The sequence below is a fragment of the Rutilus rutilus genome (assembly GCF_951802725.1).
Source record: "Rutilus rutilus genome assembly, chromosome: 6".
NCBI classification, from domain to species: domain Eukaryota; kingdom Metazoa; phylum Chordata; class Actinopteri; order Cypriniformes; family Leuciscidae; genus Rutilus; species Rutilus rutilus.
Window position 1 is genome coordinate 4,023,035 of NC_140214.1, and position 20,222 is coordinate 4,043,256.

Here is a 20,222-nt window from a genome sequence, read left to right on the forward strand (position 1 = left end):
TTATAACATTCTCAAATTATTATGCTGATAATATAATTTCGTACAAAAATGTGGAGTCAGTCTTTTTTTTAAATCCCCATCATCAGATTATTTTTAACACTTTGATGGCCATCATTGCAGCTAGCATCTACAGGATATGTTTGATATCATTTTGAACATTATTGCTGCATTATTAGTTGAAGAGTATCTTTTTTTTTGTCTCTCAATGGGATATCTCTGTATATATCTCTCCATCTCTAGTTCTGAAGAGATTCAACAGGTGTTTAAAGCTGAGTGACCCCAGTGGTTGTCTGAAACTCTTCAATGATCTGCTGTAGTTCCGTGTGTGTGCCGGTAGGTGGCGCCACACATCAGTCTGACTCTGATCGCACTGTTGCCTGTCATTGAGCGCATCCTCTACCGATGTGACATCATAACGCCATGATGACGACATCTGCATTTTTAGACTGCAAAAGTGCCAGACTGTTTATGCGACAATAGTAGCTTTAAATATTCCAGCCATCTGTCTATGCATGTGACCTTAGTCATTTATAGATTTCTGGATAAGCACAAGAGACTTATGATTGATCACTTCATCAAGTCAGCAGGACTGTGAAGGCAACAAATTAATATAAACGAAACGTGCTCGTATGCGTGAATAAAGAATGTGTCTCACACATTAATCATGCTATTATGTGCATGTTAAAACATCAGCAATCCATTAACATTTTTTATCCCCCCCAAATATTTTCTTTATTGTTAGGATCTGCCTCTTATATACTGCTAATTTTAGTAATGCATTGTTTTCATCGTTTTTAAGTTCTATATTTTAATGATCCAAATTGTGTTGTTAAAACATTTAAAGTGTGACTATATGCAAATCTTGTTATTAAATAATGCGCAGTTGTCATAATGACATCATCATTTTAGGAAGTGCGTGAAGCCATGTATTTGTTAGTCACGTGTTTTACATTTATATGTTATTATATGTCATGACCTTGAGCACAATTCCTGAATTAGCTGAATAACTTTCAACCCTGTTATCATAAGACATACTATATCATTAGATATTATTTGGCAATATATATATATAGCTTGAAATTACGCGATGCAACATTGTTTAGCCTATCTGTTAGAGTGTTTAAAATCCAACTTATTGAAATGGAAAATGCACTCAGACTCAGAGAGTGACCCAACAAACAGTTAATAAACTAAAAGCTGTTTCATTTTGTTGGCAAAGAAATCACGTAGGTCTCACTCTATCTCTATCTCTCTCTCTCTCTCTCTTTCTCTCTCTCTCTCTCACCCATCATCCCTGCTGATTGGTTTCCCGCAAAGATAATTACAGGCCAAATCTGATCCTGTGAATGACATGGACCGGAATGAGCTCTCGCCCGGTTCGGATGTTGCCATGACGAAGAAAGCGGCCCATAAGAGCGCGCCGGCGTATCAGTGCGCCGGGAAAAGCACCGCTAAGAGTTGCCTGGAGTCCAACTCGGATGCTGCCGCCTCCGGTTCGAACCCGAAACCCAATCACGTCGCCACGGAGGAGACGGAAGATGGGGAGGAGGAATCCAAGTTTCAGCATCCGCGACTGAGGAGAGCAGGTGGAGGAGGGAGCGCACAGCAGATTAAAGGAGGAGGAGGAGGAGGAGAAAGAGGAGGAAGAGGAGGAGGCGCGTCCAGGAGCTCCACTTCCACTGATGCGCGCCCGGGTGATGCTGCTTCTTCTGCGGGTCGCCACGACACCGTTAAGGGCGGAGGAGGAGGAGGCAAAGCGTCTACCGTAGTGGCCACCGTGACGGTAGAGCCTTGTAATGCAGCCGAAGGCGACGGCAATCCCTCAGCACCGCTTTCCAGCATGAAATGCAACAAGAACGGGGAGTGCAGGCGGGACTCCGGCACCGGGAGCCTCCGGTCCATCATGTCCAAGACGGACGGGTTCAAGCGGACAGCGTGCAATTCAACGACCAGCGTTGACGGAACCAGCACGCAGGGGCAGGACGCCTCGAACAACCCCGGGTTCCCGGAGAAGAAGGATTCCAAAGTGTCCTTTTCCAACACTCCCAGCAGGAAAGCCTCGTCTTCGATCCACGGCGCACAGCAGCAGCCCCGGAACTCGGTGACGTTCCTCAAATCCGAGGATGGCGGTCAGGAGGACACCGAGACCCGGGACAGCCGGGACAGCCAGACGAGCTTCATGCAGAGGCAGATCAGTAGCATGTTGCAGCCCGGGGTCAATAAATTCTCCCTGCGCATGTACGGCAGCCAGAAGGCGGTGGAGAAGGAGCAGGAGCGCGTGAAATCGGCGGGAAACTGGATCATTCACCCGTACAGCGACTTCAGGTGAGAGAAACTTTGGACGTGTTGTTGACCAACAGCGACTGAGCACGGGATCCAAAAAGTGTCGATGCTTTTCTTTCGCTTGCATTTGAGGATTTTGGAAAATTGTTATTATGCATAATAACAACAACAGATATTGGTCATGCTTAATAATAAGGTCTCACTCAGTGGTTAATGCATACTAACAATGCACAATACATTTTTACAGCACTGATTAACCTTTGATAATGTTAGTTAATATATATTTTTTTTTTAAATCATGTTCGTAAACTGGTTATTGTTCATAATGTTAACACATTAAACCTTATTGTTACCAAGATCTTTAAGATCCTGCATAATTAGTGACATGATCATCAGGTTTTGTTTATGTCAGCTTCAGTGCTGCTGTCATTAAAGCAACAGATGCACTCTCAGATTAATATTAATGAATACATTTTTATATTAGTGGTCTCAGACTTTTGAACCCCACTGTATTTACCGAACCTTAAACCAAACCCCTCACACAAACGTGTTAAGTAGATTTAAAGCTAAGCATGATTTGACTGATTTATGACCCTTTCAAATGCTTTATTTGTCCTCACTAGTCAGTTTTTAACACATTTTGCTATGTTTGTGAAGCACAATCTGGCCCTCAAAATATATATTATTCTCTCATAATATTGAGGTATGTTATTCTTATGGTTATAAAAACAAAAACAAAAAAAGCAATAGCATTGTGATTTTAGACTAAGCATTTGTCGTCCAGTAGTTTTCATGCTGAGTTGGATTTATTTTTGAACCGACTAGATCAAATTTGGTTGACAAGAAAACCATAACAATGTGACACCAAATACACTGAAGCACATAAGCAGTTTTGTCTAGTTGATATGCTGCATTAGATTTGAACATATTTACATTCATTCTGAGATAATCTGATTGCCTCATGGTCACATAATGCACATATATCAAGTGTTACTGATAGGTTTTAAAATATTGAAGCAATAAATAGAAACTTTGTCTAGTGTTATTCTACAGAGAGTTGGTCATGTTGTCATGTATCAGCAAGGAACGTCATTTCAGCACCTCACTAAGTGGACAGCGCCACAGTCAGTCTGTGATTTGCATCTAATGAAACAATGTTTGCATTGCTCAGGGTTCATGTACATTTCACATTTTAGTCTGTCATTTATGCAACATGTATAAGTATTATAACTTTAAATGATTATGTGGGATGTAAATCATCAAAGGCCCCCAGAACCTGAGCTGTTGCAATGCATTATGTGCTTTAATTTGCAGTGTTGATGCATGCAATCTTTGCATGAGGTTGCATGCAAAAACATGCACACATCCTCGTCATTTTGCATCATCTGCGTAGAAAATCCTGAAACTGATGCATATCTTTTTCAGCACTCCCACTCCTTTCAAATGTCATCTTGACATATCAAAGACCCTCGACAGTTCTTAGAGACGATCAGCTGTGCAAACCTCGCATAAAGAGACGGCCATTGTTGCATCAGTCTCCAGTTATGAGTCAGCATGCACCTTAGCGCTCTGCTGTGACCTTGAGTTGCACACGTGTGCAGCACCACGTGGAAACCGATCATATCCGCTCCATGCTTTATTTCAGACCTTTAGGAATTGACTCTCACCCGTCACAGCCGTTTGAGACTCAAATATCAAGGGTCTTGTGATGGTTTTCCGCACTCTAGCCCTCTTTACAAGGTCAATATAAAGCTTTCTCGTATTATAATGCATTGCTTCATTGCAGTGCTAATGTTATTGATTTATAGTGTGCTAAACAAAACCTGTTTAATGTGGGTGACATGCATGCTGAAAGCATTATAATCCTCACAACACAGGAATAATCATTTTCATTATTTAATGAATGTATAATATTCACATTAGAAATGTTTAATGTCATTAGACTTATTGGATTGGAAGCTATCAGAATATTTCTCTATGCATTTAAATGACAATCAGAATAAACAGGAAATTACCGCTATTGATTCTCATGCATGGTTTTAAACAGATGCACACATGAACTGCAAAATGTAGGCCATGAGAATCTCACAAATGCAGGCCTTGATGTTTCTTTAAATGTTTGTTTAAAAATAAATAAATAAAAATCCTTCTCGCTCCAATTTTTTTTTTTTTCAGTAGCTTGACTTTCAAGCTTTCAATAATGCTTTGGAATTTGTTAGCATTGACTGCGTTAGATAACGCAAACTAACAATGAAAATACTTCTAAGGCAGCATTTATTAATCTTAGTTCATGTTCATTTCATCATTTACTAATCCGTTATTAAAATCTGAAGTTGTATGTTAATATAATAATCATGGGCTTGAGCTGAGATGAACTGACAATGAATAGTTGTACTTTTATTAACTAATTTTAACAAACATATTAATACCTACTATAACCCAGGTTACACTTTATTTTGATAGTGCCAAGTTTGATAGTAACAATGCAGTACATGTCAACTAGCAGTTATTAGAGTATTAGTAGACAGTTAGGTTTGGATTAGGTGTTAACATGTTAAGTTGACATGTAGCTGCAAAGTTACGTATAGTTAGTAGAATGTCTAAAGCGTTACAAAATAAAGTGTTACCCAAATTCATTGCTCATATTAATATTTGTTAATGCATAACTCATTACCAAAAATTCAAATGTATACATTCATATGCCAGCTGTCTTTTTGAGTTTTCTTAGTGTCTCGTCATTGCAAACAGTTTATGCATTTACATGATGCTTGCAAAATGGGATTATGAGTGAATCCGGAATAATACTGTAATAGTTTTGTGCAGGAAAACACAGTCTAATTATACAAGAACGTTTACACATGTTCAGTTGTGAAATCGCAGGGTGAACTGGTGCTAGATGAAGTCTCTCCGGTCTCTCTTCGCAGGTTCTACTGGGATTTCACCATGCTTCTCTTCATGGTGGGCAACCTGATCATTATTCCCGTGGGCATCACCTTCTTCAAAGAAGAGACCACCACCCCGTGGATCATCTTCAACGTGATCTCCGACACCTTCTTCCTCATGGACCTGGTGCTCAACTTCCGCACGGGCATCATTATCGAGGACAATTCCGACATCATCCTGGACCCCAAGACCATCAAGAAGAAGTACCTGAAGACCTGGTTTGTGGTGGACTTTGTCTCTTCCATCCCGGTGGATTATATCTTCCTGATCGTGGAGAAGGGCATAGACTCAGAGGTGTACAAGACGGCGCGAGCCTTGAGGATTGTGCGTTTCACTAAGATCCTGAGCTTGCTGAGGCTGCTGCGTCTCTCTCGGCTGATCCGCTACATTCACCAGTGGGAAGAGGTACGTCAGTAATCTCACAAATATACTCTAAATCCCATCAAATGCGTATACACAGAGCTCCATATCAGCCACTGTGATTTTGCCAAGTTAGACATACATGTTTAGTTAATCCTGGAACAACAATCCTGTCCAAAAAATTTGTCCTAACCCTAATTTATCCCTAAATCAGAGGGAAATGAAATGTGAATAACACTGATGTAGACGCACCTAACCCTGGCTGAAAGACTAAACTTGACACAAATTTGTCTCTCAAATCTGATTGGCTGGTTGAAATGTTGTTCCAGGATCAACAAAGATATTTATCCAGGAACATTTTGCACTTGGTGAAATCAGTTTCGCCATATATATCATACCTGTTAATTATGAAAGCCCATTTCCTCTATGCAAGAAAAAAAAAACATGCTTTGGTGATTTATTATTGTGAGAAATAATAATTATAACATAAAAGGTTGAAATTGAGATACTAAAAAGTGCAAATGATGATAGAAGGTAGAAATGATGACATAAAAAGTCATAATTATGACAGTAAAAATAATGGCATGAATAGCTGAAATATTGACTTGTCAAATTTATAACACTCTTAGTTATGTTTTTTGTCAGTTATGACATTGTTTCCTTTTTATTTCACAATTTTGACTCAATGGCTTAATTAATGGCATGATTATGATTTTATCTTATAACTTTTGTCTTTTTATCTTATAATTAAGACTTAGCATGTCATAATTGTGTCTTTTATCTCATAATTATAATTTTCGTCTCATGGTTATGCATTTCTCATACTTTTTTTTTAATATTTTTTTTATATCGACTTTTAATGCCATAATTATGATTTACCAAAGCATGGAGTGGGGGGGATTTTCTTATGTGGAGGGAATGAGCTTTCATAGTTAAATATACATTCTTAAAATGTTTTTAAATTAGTGTACGCCACATTCACACTGGTGTGTAACAGAGCTGCACACAGGCATTAACTGAATGAAATATGAATCTGAATGAAATATGAACGTGAGTATCAGGGAAAGTGGAGGGTTATTCCAGGTTGACACAAATGGACAGCGGATGTCTTAATAGAAATAGAGGACATGAAAGGTGCGGAGATGTGCCAATCTCAGCTGGCACGAACCACGAGTCTACCGAGCCAAAACACTTAGATCTGGCTCTTTTATACATCAGGAGGTTTAATAGACTTTTCAGTTCAAGGGGACCTGTTATAATCATATTTATAATCACGGTTGTGTACATACTCTGTGTCGGCAGTGTATGTACACAACCGTCCTATAATGGTACAAATCCACCCACTGCTTGTTTTAAATCCCCCTTAAATAACAACCTGTCTCAAAACGTTTGCATTTTCTGTGCTTTGTGACATCACAATGCAACAGGCCCCGCCCACAACATATTAGCTTAGCTCCTCCCCTGAGTGAGCCGTACACAGTCCGCCATGTGTATCTCCTCTCTAGAGCAGCTAGTGGAAACACATGAATGTCTCATCTACGTGATAAACAATCAAAATGTTTTGGCTGTATTAATGAACACAGGAATGCGTTTTTTCAATCCGCTGCGCTACTTTCCTATGTAAATGTGCTGGATGGACGTGTTTGACCGTTGAGCTTGCGTCTCGCATCTTACAGCGCTCTAAAAACTCAGCACTCAAGTTAAAAGAAGTTGAACTTTTAAAAAACGTGTCTCTAGTCTACACCTTGCGTTTTCCTCTGCCCACGTCTCTCAGTTTTAGATGCAAAGACACATTGTGGGCCCTATTTTAACGATCTAAGCACATGGTCTAAAGCGAGTCCGAATCCACTTTTGCTAGTTTAACGACGGGAAAAATGGTCAGCGTGCCAGGCTCATGGTCTAAAAGTGTTGTCCCTATTCTCTTAATGAGTAATGGGTGTGTTTTGGGATTTAAGTGCGTTAAACCAATCAGAGTCTCATCTCCCATTCCCTTTAAATGCCAGTTGTGCTCGCGCAATGGCAGATTCGCTATTTATATATTTATATATGATAGTGGAAAGACCGAATGCGTCTCCAGAGCGCAAGCGGATCTGCTCGTGCGCGAGGTAAAAGTGCGCAAGCAGAACATCTACGGGACAAGCCGGATTCCACCATATCTTTATGTACACAATAATAATCTTTTACATTGAAATCCTTTTAATTTTAATATTTGGCATGTTTGTGTTCTGCTGTGCGTCCCTGTGCGTGTAATAAGCAGAGTGTACGTGCGTTGTGGACCCGCCTATAGGCGCACATTACTAACGCGTTCTTTAAATAACAAAAAAATATATATTTCGCCATTGACTTTAGAGCAGGGTTCAGTTGGTCAATGACTCTGTCTATTTCTGTTCCTCAAAATAGCAACACGCCAACAATGCACCAGAACACACCTCGTTTTCAGACCAGCACGCCCATGGGCGCACAAATGCATTTGCTATTTAAACAACGTGGCGCAGGACGTGAAAATGATAACTGCGTCGGGCTGAAACTAGCAAAAAACACTTGCATCACGCTTGGCGCTGCATTGCGCTGGGTGTAAGATAGGGCCCTCTGTGTGAATGGCTGTGAAGGTAAGACAAAAAACACAAGGTCCATCTAGTGCATGTTTACATAGAGAATAATGGAGAAAAAAAAGAGTTCTGTGGAAACGGCCCCATACCGTTTCTCCTGTTAGGTTGTTGCTGGAGTATCCGAGGCACGAGCTGTAAAGGCACAGTCCTCTTCCGGAAAGGGGGGCGGGGAGCAGCAGCTCATTTGCATTTAAAGATACACACACCAAAACAGAGTGTTTTTGCTTCCACCCAAAAAGAGCCATTTTGGGCATGGAGTTAGACATGATCTGTGGGGTATTTTGAGCTGAAACTCCACAGACTTGTATTACATCTTGTAAAAAGGGGTTTCATAGGTCCCCTTTCAGTTTTGTTTAAGTGACCAGATCTTTTCTTTTAAGTCTAACGGATGACATTACATACATTTCCTTTCTGATTTCCCTGTGCTATGGGCGCAGACCCTTGCGGAGAGCAGATGGGGACTTTAACACTGATAAATTGATCTCAAACGTGTTGACTGTTGTCTTGTCATGGTCCAGACAGGATTAAGTGGAGATCTGACGGCGAAGTCACACTTTTGTCTGTAATTAAAGCTCAGTGTCAAAACCTCTGTCAGTCGATGAGGCTCTGAAACACTGTGGATGGATGCGGCTCGCACACTGTATGGAAAATATGCCGATGTATGTCATTTCTGCATGATTTTGCTGACAATATATTTAAGCAACATTGTGATGATTTTAATGCAGTATTGGAGATCAGCTATATGCTAATGTACTTCTAAACGTTGACAAAATAGCTGATATACAATTACAATTTACAGGGTTTTTTTCTGAGAAAGTGTGTCAAAATGATTGACTCATTTTGCTCTCATTAAGTTTTGATGTTTTTGAGAACAGTATTCACTTCAGGAGTCTCATTAGTAGCAAAAATGACGAGTTTATGGGTTTGATTTATTTTCATGTTTTTGGTTCGGTGAATTTATTCAATATTTCTCAATATTTAAGATTCAATTATTTGTTTGTCATCATTCACAAAATCTCTCTGAGTGACATTTTTTGTTTTAAATACTTTTGGTAAAAAATATACACTACTGTTCAAAAGTTTGGGGTCAGTACGATTTTTATTTATTTAAATTAATTCATATTTTAATTTAGTAAGGATGCATTAAATAGTGACAGTAAAGACATTCATCATTTTATAAAAGATTTATATTTCAATTGATATATTTCACTTTTCTATTGACCAAAAAAAAAAAAAAAACGGTTCCCACAAAAATATTAATCAGTAAAGAAATTGTTTTTTAATATTAACATTAATGTCATTAACATTTTTAACATTAATAATAATCAGAAATGTTTCTTGAGCAGCAAATCGGCATATTAGAATGATTTCTGAAGGATCATGTGACATATTAAATAGAAAACAGTTATTTTAAATTGTAATAATATTTTACAATATAATTGTTTTTACTGTATTTTAATCTAATCAAGACAAATAGTTGGTCGTAATTAACACTGACTGCTTGATGCCACTTAAATCCCTTAATAATTGACGTTATTGACACTTATTATGCTTTTAGTGTGATAATCAGCTTCCCATTCGAAAGAAACAGGAAGACATTAAGAGTCTTTTGCTTTGGGACACTTTCGATTATCAATGTGAGTTGAAGCGTTCCCAGTGATAAAGCACCTTATTTGACTTGGAAAATAGTTTGTTCATTAAACACACGTGAGACTCCTGTTGTTCATCAATAACTCTTGATCCCTCCAGATCTGAGAGAATAACCTCTTAGTTAACAAAGCACTTCAGTACGATAGCCGTCTTTTATCAGGTAAGATGCGGTGGATCAGATGCGGTGGATCAGGTGCGGTGCGACGCGCAGTCACGGGTCTGATTTGCATAATTATGAGCTTGTGATTGGTGATTTGTCTGCAGTGTACAATTAGACCAATGCTGTACAGATACATGCCTTGTTAACTTTCTGTTCAGCTCCTGTTGAAAAAACAACCTTCGCATTCACGACACGCGCTGAGAACTCAATCTACATAAACATAAAGTGCTCATTCCTGCATTCCTGTAAATAACCTCGTCTTAGAAAACGAGTTATCGAGATCGTTTAGCTTTGCCTGATGATTCCTTTTCCCTAAAACAACTCTCATTACAGTAACCTTGAGCTTCATTGTAGGTTCCTCAGGTCAATGTTTTGGTGCATAAATGGTTTTCTAAAGAAATAGACCAAATATTATTATTTATATAATAATAGACAATATTATTTGTTGAAATGAAAGATTCTGCTGTTGCATGAAGTGAGTTTGCAATTGCCATTTTATTGATTTCTTTCCTTAGTGTAGTTGTTTTCCATCTCAGGTGCTTGCGAACGACTCTTTACTACGTGTTGATTTAGACGTCTGATTCATCGTCACGCTGCCGGCCTCCGCTGTAATTGTATTATCCTTATGATTATGCGTTCTGAGCGCTGTTTTCATTCACTTGGAAGAGCCAGTTAATACATTGTGATTTTCGAGTCAGATAAGTTCAAGCTGAAAAAGGATGGCTGTTGCAGCCATAAGCATTTAGAATAGATTTCTTGTTATGCCAAACCAAGCAGAGATGCTCTGTGCAGGTGAACAAGGCAAACAAAGACACTTAATGGCTTAACATTACAGAAGACGAATGATAAAAATGAAAGAAAAGCAGCTTGATCTGTTTAGGAGCCGCACACTTACACAGGAAGTTTGTTCGGGTTTATATGCCATTTAGGATGTGAAACTGATGATACCACACATTAATAGACGTGTGTTAACACTAGAACTACCGGATTTCTATAATGGCCATAGCACATACATTACTTGCATATATAATTTCAATAAGCTATATCAACTCTAAGAATAAATGGATCTGTAATGTTAAGGTAGGTAATAATAAACATCAGAACACTGTGGGGAACTTGTTCCTTCTTCAAAGCAGACCAGGAGACGTTGGGATCACGTTCAAACAGGAGTTATTCTTTATTGAGATCGTCGCGGCTGTAGTTTTTTCTCAAGTCTGTAGTTCATCATCATCATCAAGTCTGACCATTTACAGTATTCATTGTAATTATACTTTTCAAAGAGGGGAGGGATTACATAGAGGTGGAGTCTCTGAACAAAGCATGTAAAGTGAGTAAAGTAAGTATGAACACACCCTACTCCGAGAGCGCTACCAGTCCCTATGGCTAAGCCACGCCCCCAAACGCGATGAGCCAATCACAGTGCGCATAGCTAACCCAATACACTCGGACATTCTCTGCTTCCACGTCCATTGAAATGCATTGCAGTTAGTCAGTTTTCATTCGTTTTTATATGTTTTTTTCTTGTTATTTTTGCTTTTAAACAGCGTGTGTGTGTGTGTGATTTTGGTTGGGTGACAGTTGTAGGTTACAGTTTGACAAGAGTTTACAGTTTGACAAAAGCACAATGTTGTGTTTTACACAAATATAAGTAGGCTAAACACTTTGCAGTTTTAATGATGTCCTGTATGAACAAAATGGAGTATGTTTTTATGTTTCCACTGTTCGATCGCGCCCGCGCCCCTCTCTCTCTGACACACACACATTCCGGCATTGCAATCTTGACATTGCAGCCTGTTCATTATGCTGTGTTCACACCAAACGCGAATAGAGCGTCAAATTCGCGCGTATCGCGTCTAGTTCAACGCTTGAACATTTTGAATCCATTCGCGCGTCCAAAGCGAATAGGACGCGCGTATAAAGCGAGCGTTTGAAGCGAAATAGCACCAAACTATAACGTTTACACTATGAACTGTAAATCTTTATCTGGAGCTGAGGCTTATCGACCTTCTCAACAATAAAATTATTAATATAGCCCTCCAATGCATAGTTAAGGCCCCTTTGGTGACTTCGAGATGATATATAATCTTTCTGTCTCCAAAAATCATCAATTGCCTCTAGGGATGCACGATATATCGGCCACCATATCGGTTTCGGACGATATCGGTTCATTTTTAATGTTATCGTTATCGGCTCGATAAGAACATTTGTCCGATATATTAAAGCCGATGTATTATATATTAAAGCCGATATATTAAAGATGTGTTATTTCCTTCAGCTGAGACACTTCAGATGCGCACTTTTCAACATGATGGTTTTGAATTGCTTGCAATATGATTGAAATCACTTCAAAAAAGGAAAATACAGTAAAGTGCAACATATCGGCTACATAGAATTATCATGAGAACATCATTATAATTGTGTGTTTGGGACATGGATTTAATGGTGAGACTTCTGTTTTTGTAATCAGGCTCTCAAAAATAATATATAAATTTGGATTTAGATTTATCGGCCAATATATCGGTTATCGGCTTTCAAATATAAAGAATTATCGGTTATCGGTATCGGCCAAAATGTTCATATCGGTGCATCCCTAATTGCCTCCTGTGAAATGTCTCCTACTGTGACAGCTAGCGCCTGTTACCGAATGTTGACTGTTTGTCCGAGTGAGTGGAGGGGGCGTGGCTTAGCCATAGGTCAATTGAATCAGCATAACTTAATCAAATGCTGATACTGGCCATGAACTCCGGTTCCAAGAGCCAATCCCAGAGCCGTTAAAGACAAAAGGTGAAAGTCTCCCCTACAGCTAATCCAATCAACCTAACGATTTATGGTCTAGGGCTGGGGCTCGAGCCATTAAAGACAAAAGGTGACTTACAATAGAGAAAAACAGGATTGGCAGAAACTGTTGTTACTATTATCCTAACCTAACCTTAAAATGCTAACTTAAATGTACTCAACTTTTACTGTTGCAACCTAAATTAAACATTTAATAAATTTGTAATACAACAACACTACATTTTAATTCGTGAAAATGTATTAGTCAATCGACAACCACAGAACAGCTATCGTAATTACAGATACAAAGTCGAAAGTGATCAATTGTCTATTATTTTCTTTGTAAAATGAAAACAAATGTATTCATCCGCGGATATTAATAACTTACAAAAACATCGGCAATATGCATTTCAATGCATAGGTAAAACCTTTATGGGCACATATGATACGCATATGCCCCAAACTGTGCGTCACGGGAAAAGAATATGAAAATATAATCAATTGCGAGATAACGAACTGATTTAGTAAGCAATGTTTGTTTTAGTGAGCAAAAATATCATGCTGTAAAATTACAATGAAAATTGTATGCATACGGTCTGACTCTGTTATGGCCATTCAGGGTAGAAATACTCAAAACTCTTTTGTGTCTTGTAATTTTAATAAAATAACGATGATAGAATAACATATAGACAGGAAAAGTCAGGGTCTTATAGTTACATGGGCTTTATTTCAACAAGTTATTACATTGCAAAATTTTAAAACAGTCAAAATGACTTGCCTTGGTAGTGTTAAACATTTTTTCCTGGTTTCACAGACGAGACTTAAGCCTATTCCCAGTCTAAAATGCATGTTTGAGCTGTTTTAACTGAACGCAACCTTAGAAAAAAGAAAACATTACTGGTGTGCATCTCGAGACAAAGCAACGGCTGACACTTTTCTTCAGTGCCAGTGTTTGTCTCGAGATGCACACCAGTATTGTTTTCTCTAATGTTTTCTCTGTTTTAATATCTTTTAAAATGTAATTTATTCCTGTGATCAAAGCTGAGTTTTCAGCATCATTACTCCAGTCTTCAGTGTCACATGATCCTTCAGAAATCATTCTGATATGATGATTTACTCAATGTTTCTTATTATCAAATAGTTCTGCTGCTTCATATTTTTGTGGCAACCATAATCACTTTGTTCAGGATTCTTTGATGAATAGAAAGTTGAAAAGAACAGCATTTATTTGAAATAGAACAATTTTTTTAACATTTATAAATGTGTTTTCTCTCACTTTTGATCAATTTAATGCATCCTTGATGAGTAAAATATTCATTTCTTAAAGTCCCCCTGTGGTGAAAATTTTGTTTATGTGTTGTGGTTAATATGCTTTAATATGCAAATTAATCAATTAACATCATTGCTGAGTATTTTCTCCTTTGAACGGCAGTGTCCCAAAGAAAGTCTGAGCACAAGAAAAATTGGGTAAATATAGCGATATAGCACATGTATATGATGTATATTACTATGTTATGATGCTTTTCTACACTGACTTTCTATGATGCTTAAAGCATTTCTAAGGATGCCGAACGGGAACATGGTTTGTGTAACATTAGCAGCACATTATTAGCTGTTTGATAACGTAGCCAAGCCAAAGGCTGATCATATCAATTACCGTTATGTGTTCAACATCGTAGAGAGCGATACATAAAACGCATTAGTATTCTGATACATTGACCTGTAGACGAGCCTGTATAATTCACTCTTCCTCTTCTTCTGAATCAGTTTCTGGTTTAAACATATATTGGCTGAATTAAACCAGTATTTCCACTGGCCGTTGTGCAGCGTTTACTACAGTAAAGTTGACAGAGTGGATCAGGTAATCCGAGCTGGTGTGAGTGATTGGAGGCGGAGACTAATTTGCATATTCATCATGTGACCCTGGATCACAAAACCAGTCACAAGTCATATGGGTATATTTGTGGCAATAGCCAACAATACATTGTATGGGTCAAAATTATCGATTTTTCTTTTATGCCAAAAATCATTTGGATATTAAGTAAAGATCATGTTCCATGAAGATATTTTTTACATTTTCTACCGTAAATATATAAAACATGTATTTTTGTGAGTGAATGCAGCACAATCGTGAACATAAATGAACAACTTTAAAGGCGATTTTCTCAATGTTTTGATTTTTTTGCACCCTCAGATTCCAGATGTTCAATAGTTGTAACTTGTATCTCGGCCAAATATTGTCCTGTCCTAACAAACCACACATCAATGGGAAGCTTATGTATTCAGCTTTCATATGATGTATACATCTCAATTTGAGAAAATTGACCCATGTGACTGGTTTTGTGGTCCAGGGTCACATATACTAAATGAGGCAAGGGTGTAGAGTTACATTCAAGCTATTTTAAGGCATGAAAAAAACATATTTTATTGAAAAAAACATAAGTAAGATAAAAAAAAGAAGGAATTAATACCTTTAATTCAAGAAGGATGCATTCAATTAATCAAAAGTGACAGTAAAGACATTCATAATTTTATAAACGATATATATTTTAAATAAAAGCTGTTCTTCTAAACTTTTCTATTCTAAAAACATTTAAATATGTCATTTTGGTATATTATTTAAATTATTGATGACAACAACAATCTGACCCCAACCTTTTGAATGGTGGTGTAACGAAGCAAAACACGGCTGTTGATGTCTAGTTTAGTTGATGCATTGGGAGAATGTGGATTGCCAGGACTGAGAACTGTATCCTGATCTTCCGGAAGTAAAGCTCCTCTGTGTTCCAGCAAATCCCAGCTGTCCTCATGGAAACCAGATACGCCATCCAAATGGGAGCGAATCTCTTAGTTAGCGTTGGCACTGGAAAACAACTCCGGAAATTAGGTTATGGAGAGTGAATGAACAAATCACACTGTCTGATTTTCCTTCATTTATGATCAAATTCGTTTTATGCAGATTAATTTCTTGATATCATATATCTTAAATTATCTAATGGTGTTTGGGTTGATGTGATTAATGGAGGCGTGTGTCTGACCACATGACGTTCTCAGCGTCCGTGTGTGTGTAGCAAGCGTCTCGCTGTGCAGTGTTACACTGACTGATGTCCAGTGTCTGACCGGCGTTTGATGCTCGATGTGGATCATTAATCACGTTGGGATTTCAGGGCCTGAGTCAATGTTTCTTCAGGGACAGGTCAATAGAAAAGCATTCTGAATGGATCCAGGAGCCGTGTTTGTGTTGTCTGGTGGATTCTGTGAACGTCAGTGTTGAGGAACGTTACTTTTATGTAATGTGGTATGTTACTGTGTGACCAATGATGTCACTTCTTTGTTCATTTGAATGTTGTACCTTTTTTATTGTTTTACCTCATCTTGCTGTGTTTGTGCCCTCAAAGTGGTTTGCATTCAATTTGTGTTGTGTTGTGTTGTGTGTTATGTGTTGTGTTGTGTTGTATTGTGTTATGTTTTATGTTATGTTTTATGTTATGTTATGTTATGTTATGTTGTGTTGTGTTGTGTTGTGTGTTATGTTATGTGTTGTGTTGTGTTGTGTTATGTTTTATGTTTTATGTTATGTGTTGTTTTATGTTATGTTATGTTGTGTTATGTTATGTGTTGTGTTGTGTTATGTTTTATGTTATGTTATGTGTTGTGTTATGTTATGTGTTGTGTTGTGTTGTGTTATGTTTTATGTTATGTTATGTTATGCTATGTGTTGTGTTGTGTGTTATGTTATGTGTTGTGTTGTGTTATGTTATGTGTTGTGTTATGTTTTATGTTATGTTATGCTATGTGTTGTGTTGTGTGTTATGTTATGTGTTGTGTTGTGTTGTGTTGTGTTGTGTTGTTTTATGTTATGTTATGTTATGTTATGTTATGTTATGTTATGTGTTGTGTTGTGTTATGTGTTGTTTTATGTTATGTTGTGTTGTGTTGTGTTGTGTTATGTGTTGTGTTATGTTGTTATGTTATGTTAAGCTATGTGTTATGTTATGTGTTGTGTTATGTGTTTTTTTATATTGTTATGTTATGTTATGTTATGTTATGTTAAGCTATGTGTTATGTTATGTGTTGTTTTATGTTGTTATGTTATGCTATGTGTTATGTTATGTGTTGTTATTTTAAGGTACAGTATGTATTATATTGTTATGTGTTGTTTTGTGTTTTATGTTATGTTATGTTAAGCTATGTGTTATGTTATGTTATGCGTGGTTATGTTATGTTAAGCTATGTGTTATGTTATGTGTTGTTTTATGTTGTTATGTTATGCTATGTGTTATGTTATGTGTTGTTATATGTTGTTATGTTATGCTATGTGTTATGTTATGTTATGCGTGGTTATGTTATGTTAAGCTATGTGTTATGTTATGTGTTGTTTTATGTTGTTATGTTATGCTATGTGTTATGTTATGTGTTGTTATATGTTGTTATGTTATGCTATGTGTTATGTTATGTTATGCGTGGTTATGTTATGTTAAGCTATGTGTTATGTTATGTGTTGTTATATGTTGTTATGTTATGCTATGTGTTATGTTATGTGTTGTTATTTTAAGGTACAGTATGTATTATATTGTTATGTGTTGTTTTGTGTTTTATGTTATGTTAAGCTATGTGTTATGTTATGTTATGCGTGGTTATGTTATGTTAAGCTATGTGTTATGTTATGTTATGCGTGGTTATGTTATGTTAAGCTATGTGTTATGTTATGTTATGCGTGGTTATGTTATGTTAAGCTATGTGTTATGTTATGTTATGTTATGTTACGTTATGTTAAGGTACAGTATGTATTGTTGTGTTGTTTTATGTTATGTTATGGTATGGTACAGTATGTATTAAGCTGTTGTGTTGTTTTATGTTGTTTTGTGTGTTGTGTTGTTTAATGTTATGTTATGTTATGTTAAGGTATGTGTTATGTTATGTGGCATGTTGTTATGTTGTGTTCATTTATGTTAGGTTACAGTATGTTATGTTGTTACAGTATGTTGTTTTATGTTATGTCATGTTTTGTTGTTTTATGTTGTTTTTTTTTTGTTATGTGTTATGTTTTATGTTATGTTATGTGTCATGTTGTTTTGTGTTAAAGTATGTCATGTTATGTTATGTTGTCATGTGTCATGTTATGTTGTTATGATATGTTGTGTTACAGTATGTAATGTTGTGTTGTGCACACATTGCAATCTTCTCCATCAGAACTTTCTCTAGATTACAGCTGCTCTTACTTGTAATGGTGAACACATTTTCAAAATGGGATTATTGACAATTATAGCCAAATGGTACTTGGAGATTTCTCTTGAAGTGGCTCGATGTCAGTGATGATGCATGATGATGCTTTGTCTGTTTATTTGCTTTGAAATTCTGTAGAGAGATGAAAGATGAAAAATATAGATGAAAAAATCTGTAATGGAAAACAGGACGAGAGAGAGACGTGAATGAGACCTTTGGGTGCATTTGTTCACAAAGGTGTGATTAGCTGCTCACAAAGTAGCTTACTGTTTTCACTAAGTAAACTCAGGAGGATTCGTGCGTCGCTGCTGGGCTTCAGACAAACCCTCTGGACAACCGAGAGCCAGAGAGAAAAATCTGCTGAACAAATACTGTAATACGGATATATATCATTTTTCACAAAGGAGAAAATGTGTACAGTAAAGTTTAACCTTCAAGTCGAGGCACTTTAAACGTAAAGCACATTTAAAACATGTACCAAAGTTGTTTACATTAAAATATGTAGATGCTATTTTTATAAACATGTATGTATATTATATATATCACATCCGTAGCAAATTAGCTCAAAAGGATAATATGAATAATTAACCATCACTTGTTATAACTAATTATAAATATTTGGATCAGTTAATCGAATTAACTTCATGTAGCTGAATTAATATTACAATACGATTAATCTGTTAATTAGTGAACACTCAGTATTGATAGTCTGTAAACTCTCAGAAAGGATATTTTCCATGGCGACAGAAAAATAACTCTTTCTTAGCATGTAGCTGTGATCACTATAAATCATAAGCAGACCAGAATCAATCAAAAGCTTTAACTAAATCACAAACACATAACTAATCTAAACACACACACACACACACACACACACACACACAATCACGCATATAAGGGTAAAATGGAAGGTGAAAGTGACTGAAAAAGCAGAACGGGGGAATGAAGCTGTGAAAAGAGTCATTTAACCTCCAGGAATAACCATCAGTTTTTACTACAAAGGAAACTTTGTGTTGGCTTTTAAAGCTCCCATGTTGTCAAAACTGAACTTTCCTGGCTTTTTTCATGATAGCAGAGGTCTAGGGGCGATGAAACTACCATATAAGTTTCAAAACAGTCGATCCACAGACAAACGCACACAGCCTGCATAAAGTAGCTGTGCCTTGTGACTTCTGTATAAATGTGAGGTCAGAACTACTCAGTCACCGCCTTCAGTCATCACCCCCACCAATGGTGGGTCACTCAGAAAACAACAGGCCAATCAGAAGAGAGGCTCATGAATATTAAGTAGACAGCTTCTTGGCAGAGTAAAAATATATTGAGATGGTTTTTGGTACTTATACCGCAAATATATATTCTTAAGGACATCACAACCTAAAATAAAACTTCAGAAAGGTGTACAAAAGGGGAACTTTAAGTTCCACAGAGGTCACACCTCCGAGTTTTGGCTTGACCAATGAGAAAGGTGCAATTCTCAAGCAGGAAAGTTCCTTTGTTTGAAAGGCTGACTCATTTGCATGATTGGAGGAAGCTGGCAGTTTGGGTCCATTTATATAACATACACACACTGCATTCTATGAGGGGATTTCCAGCAAAGTGTGAGTCATTAAATGATGGATATTTTGTTAGGAGACACCACCTAGACATTAACTAGCAGTTCTATCCTCAGGCCTGCGTAACACTATACAAACAGACACTTATACAAACAGTAATAAATACACAAAAATGTCCTGGGGGGAAATGCATGTTCGTTCATTAGACAGATATGTGAATGAATTAGTGGAGAGGATTACATTTCTATGGGACTGCATGTCTGTCTGTTTGTTGTAGCCTGAAGTGTGTTTGAAGTGTATGAGGTGAGCAAAAGGATGGTAATTCTCAGTGAGGAAACCGGACACCACTGAGTCTGACTGGGTGAGGGGTTGTGAAGGTGAAGTGGAACAATGGTGTGTTTGATCCGTTCAGTCGTTACACACACACATGTACTGTGTATACTGTCTACTGTAGCCATGTATGTGGCTACATATTTGTGTGTGTGTGTGTGTGTGTATATATATATATATACACACACACACACAGAAACATAGCCAGAAACAGCCAGAATTGAAAGATAAACTCGCAATTGAAAGAATTGTGAATTTATATCTCACAATTTTGACTTTTTTTCTTAGAATTGAAAGATATAAACTCTCAGTTGTGAGTTATAAAGTCCCGAA

At 37.3% G+C, this 20,222-nt stretch overlaps 1 protein-coding gene across 2 annotated transcripts in view; it reads left to right on the plus strand.

Moving 5' to 3' along the window:
* The window catches only part of LOC311291389 (potassium/sodium hyperpolarization-activated cyclic nucleotide-gated channel 2), a 76,589-nt gene that overhangs the window by 1,258 nt on the left and 55,109 nt on the right, over positions 1-20,222 (plus strand). Inside the window, exons 1-3 of one of the 2 annotated variants that reach the window (XM_084410403.1) lie at positions 239-333; positions 1,318-2,325; positions 5,208-5,631. In XM_084410403.1, the coding sequence (XP_084266529.1) occupies positions 1,352-2,325; positions 5,208-5,631 (1,398 nt within the window). In that variant the 5' untranslated portion in view covers positions 239-333; positions 1,318-1,351. Of the gene's footprint in view, positions 1-238; positions 334-1,317; positions 2,326-5,207; positions 5,632-20,222 lie in introns of those variants that run through there. The other variant, XM_084410404.1, reaches the window with a different exon arrangement.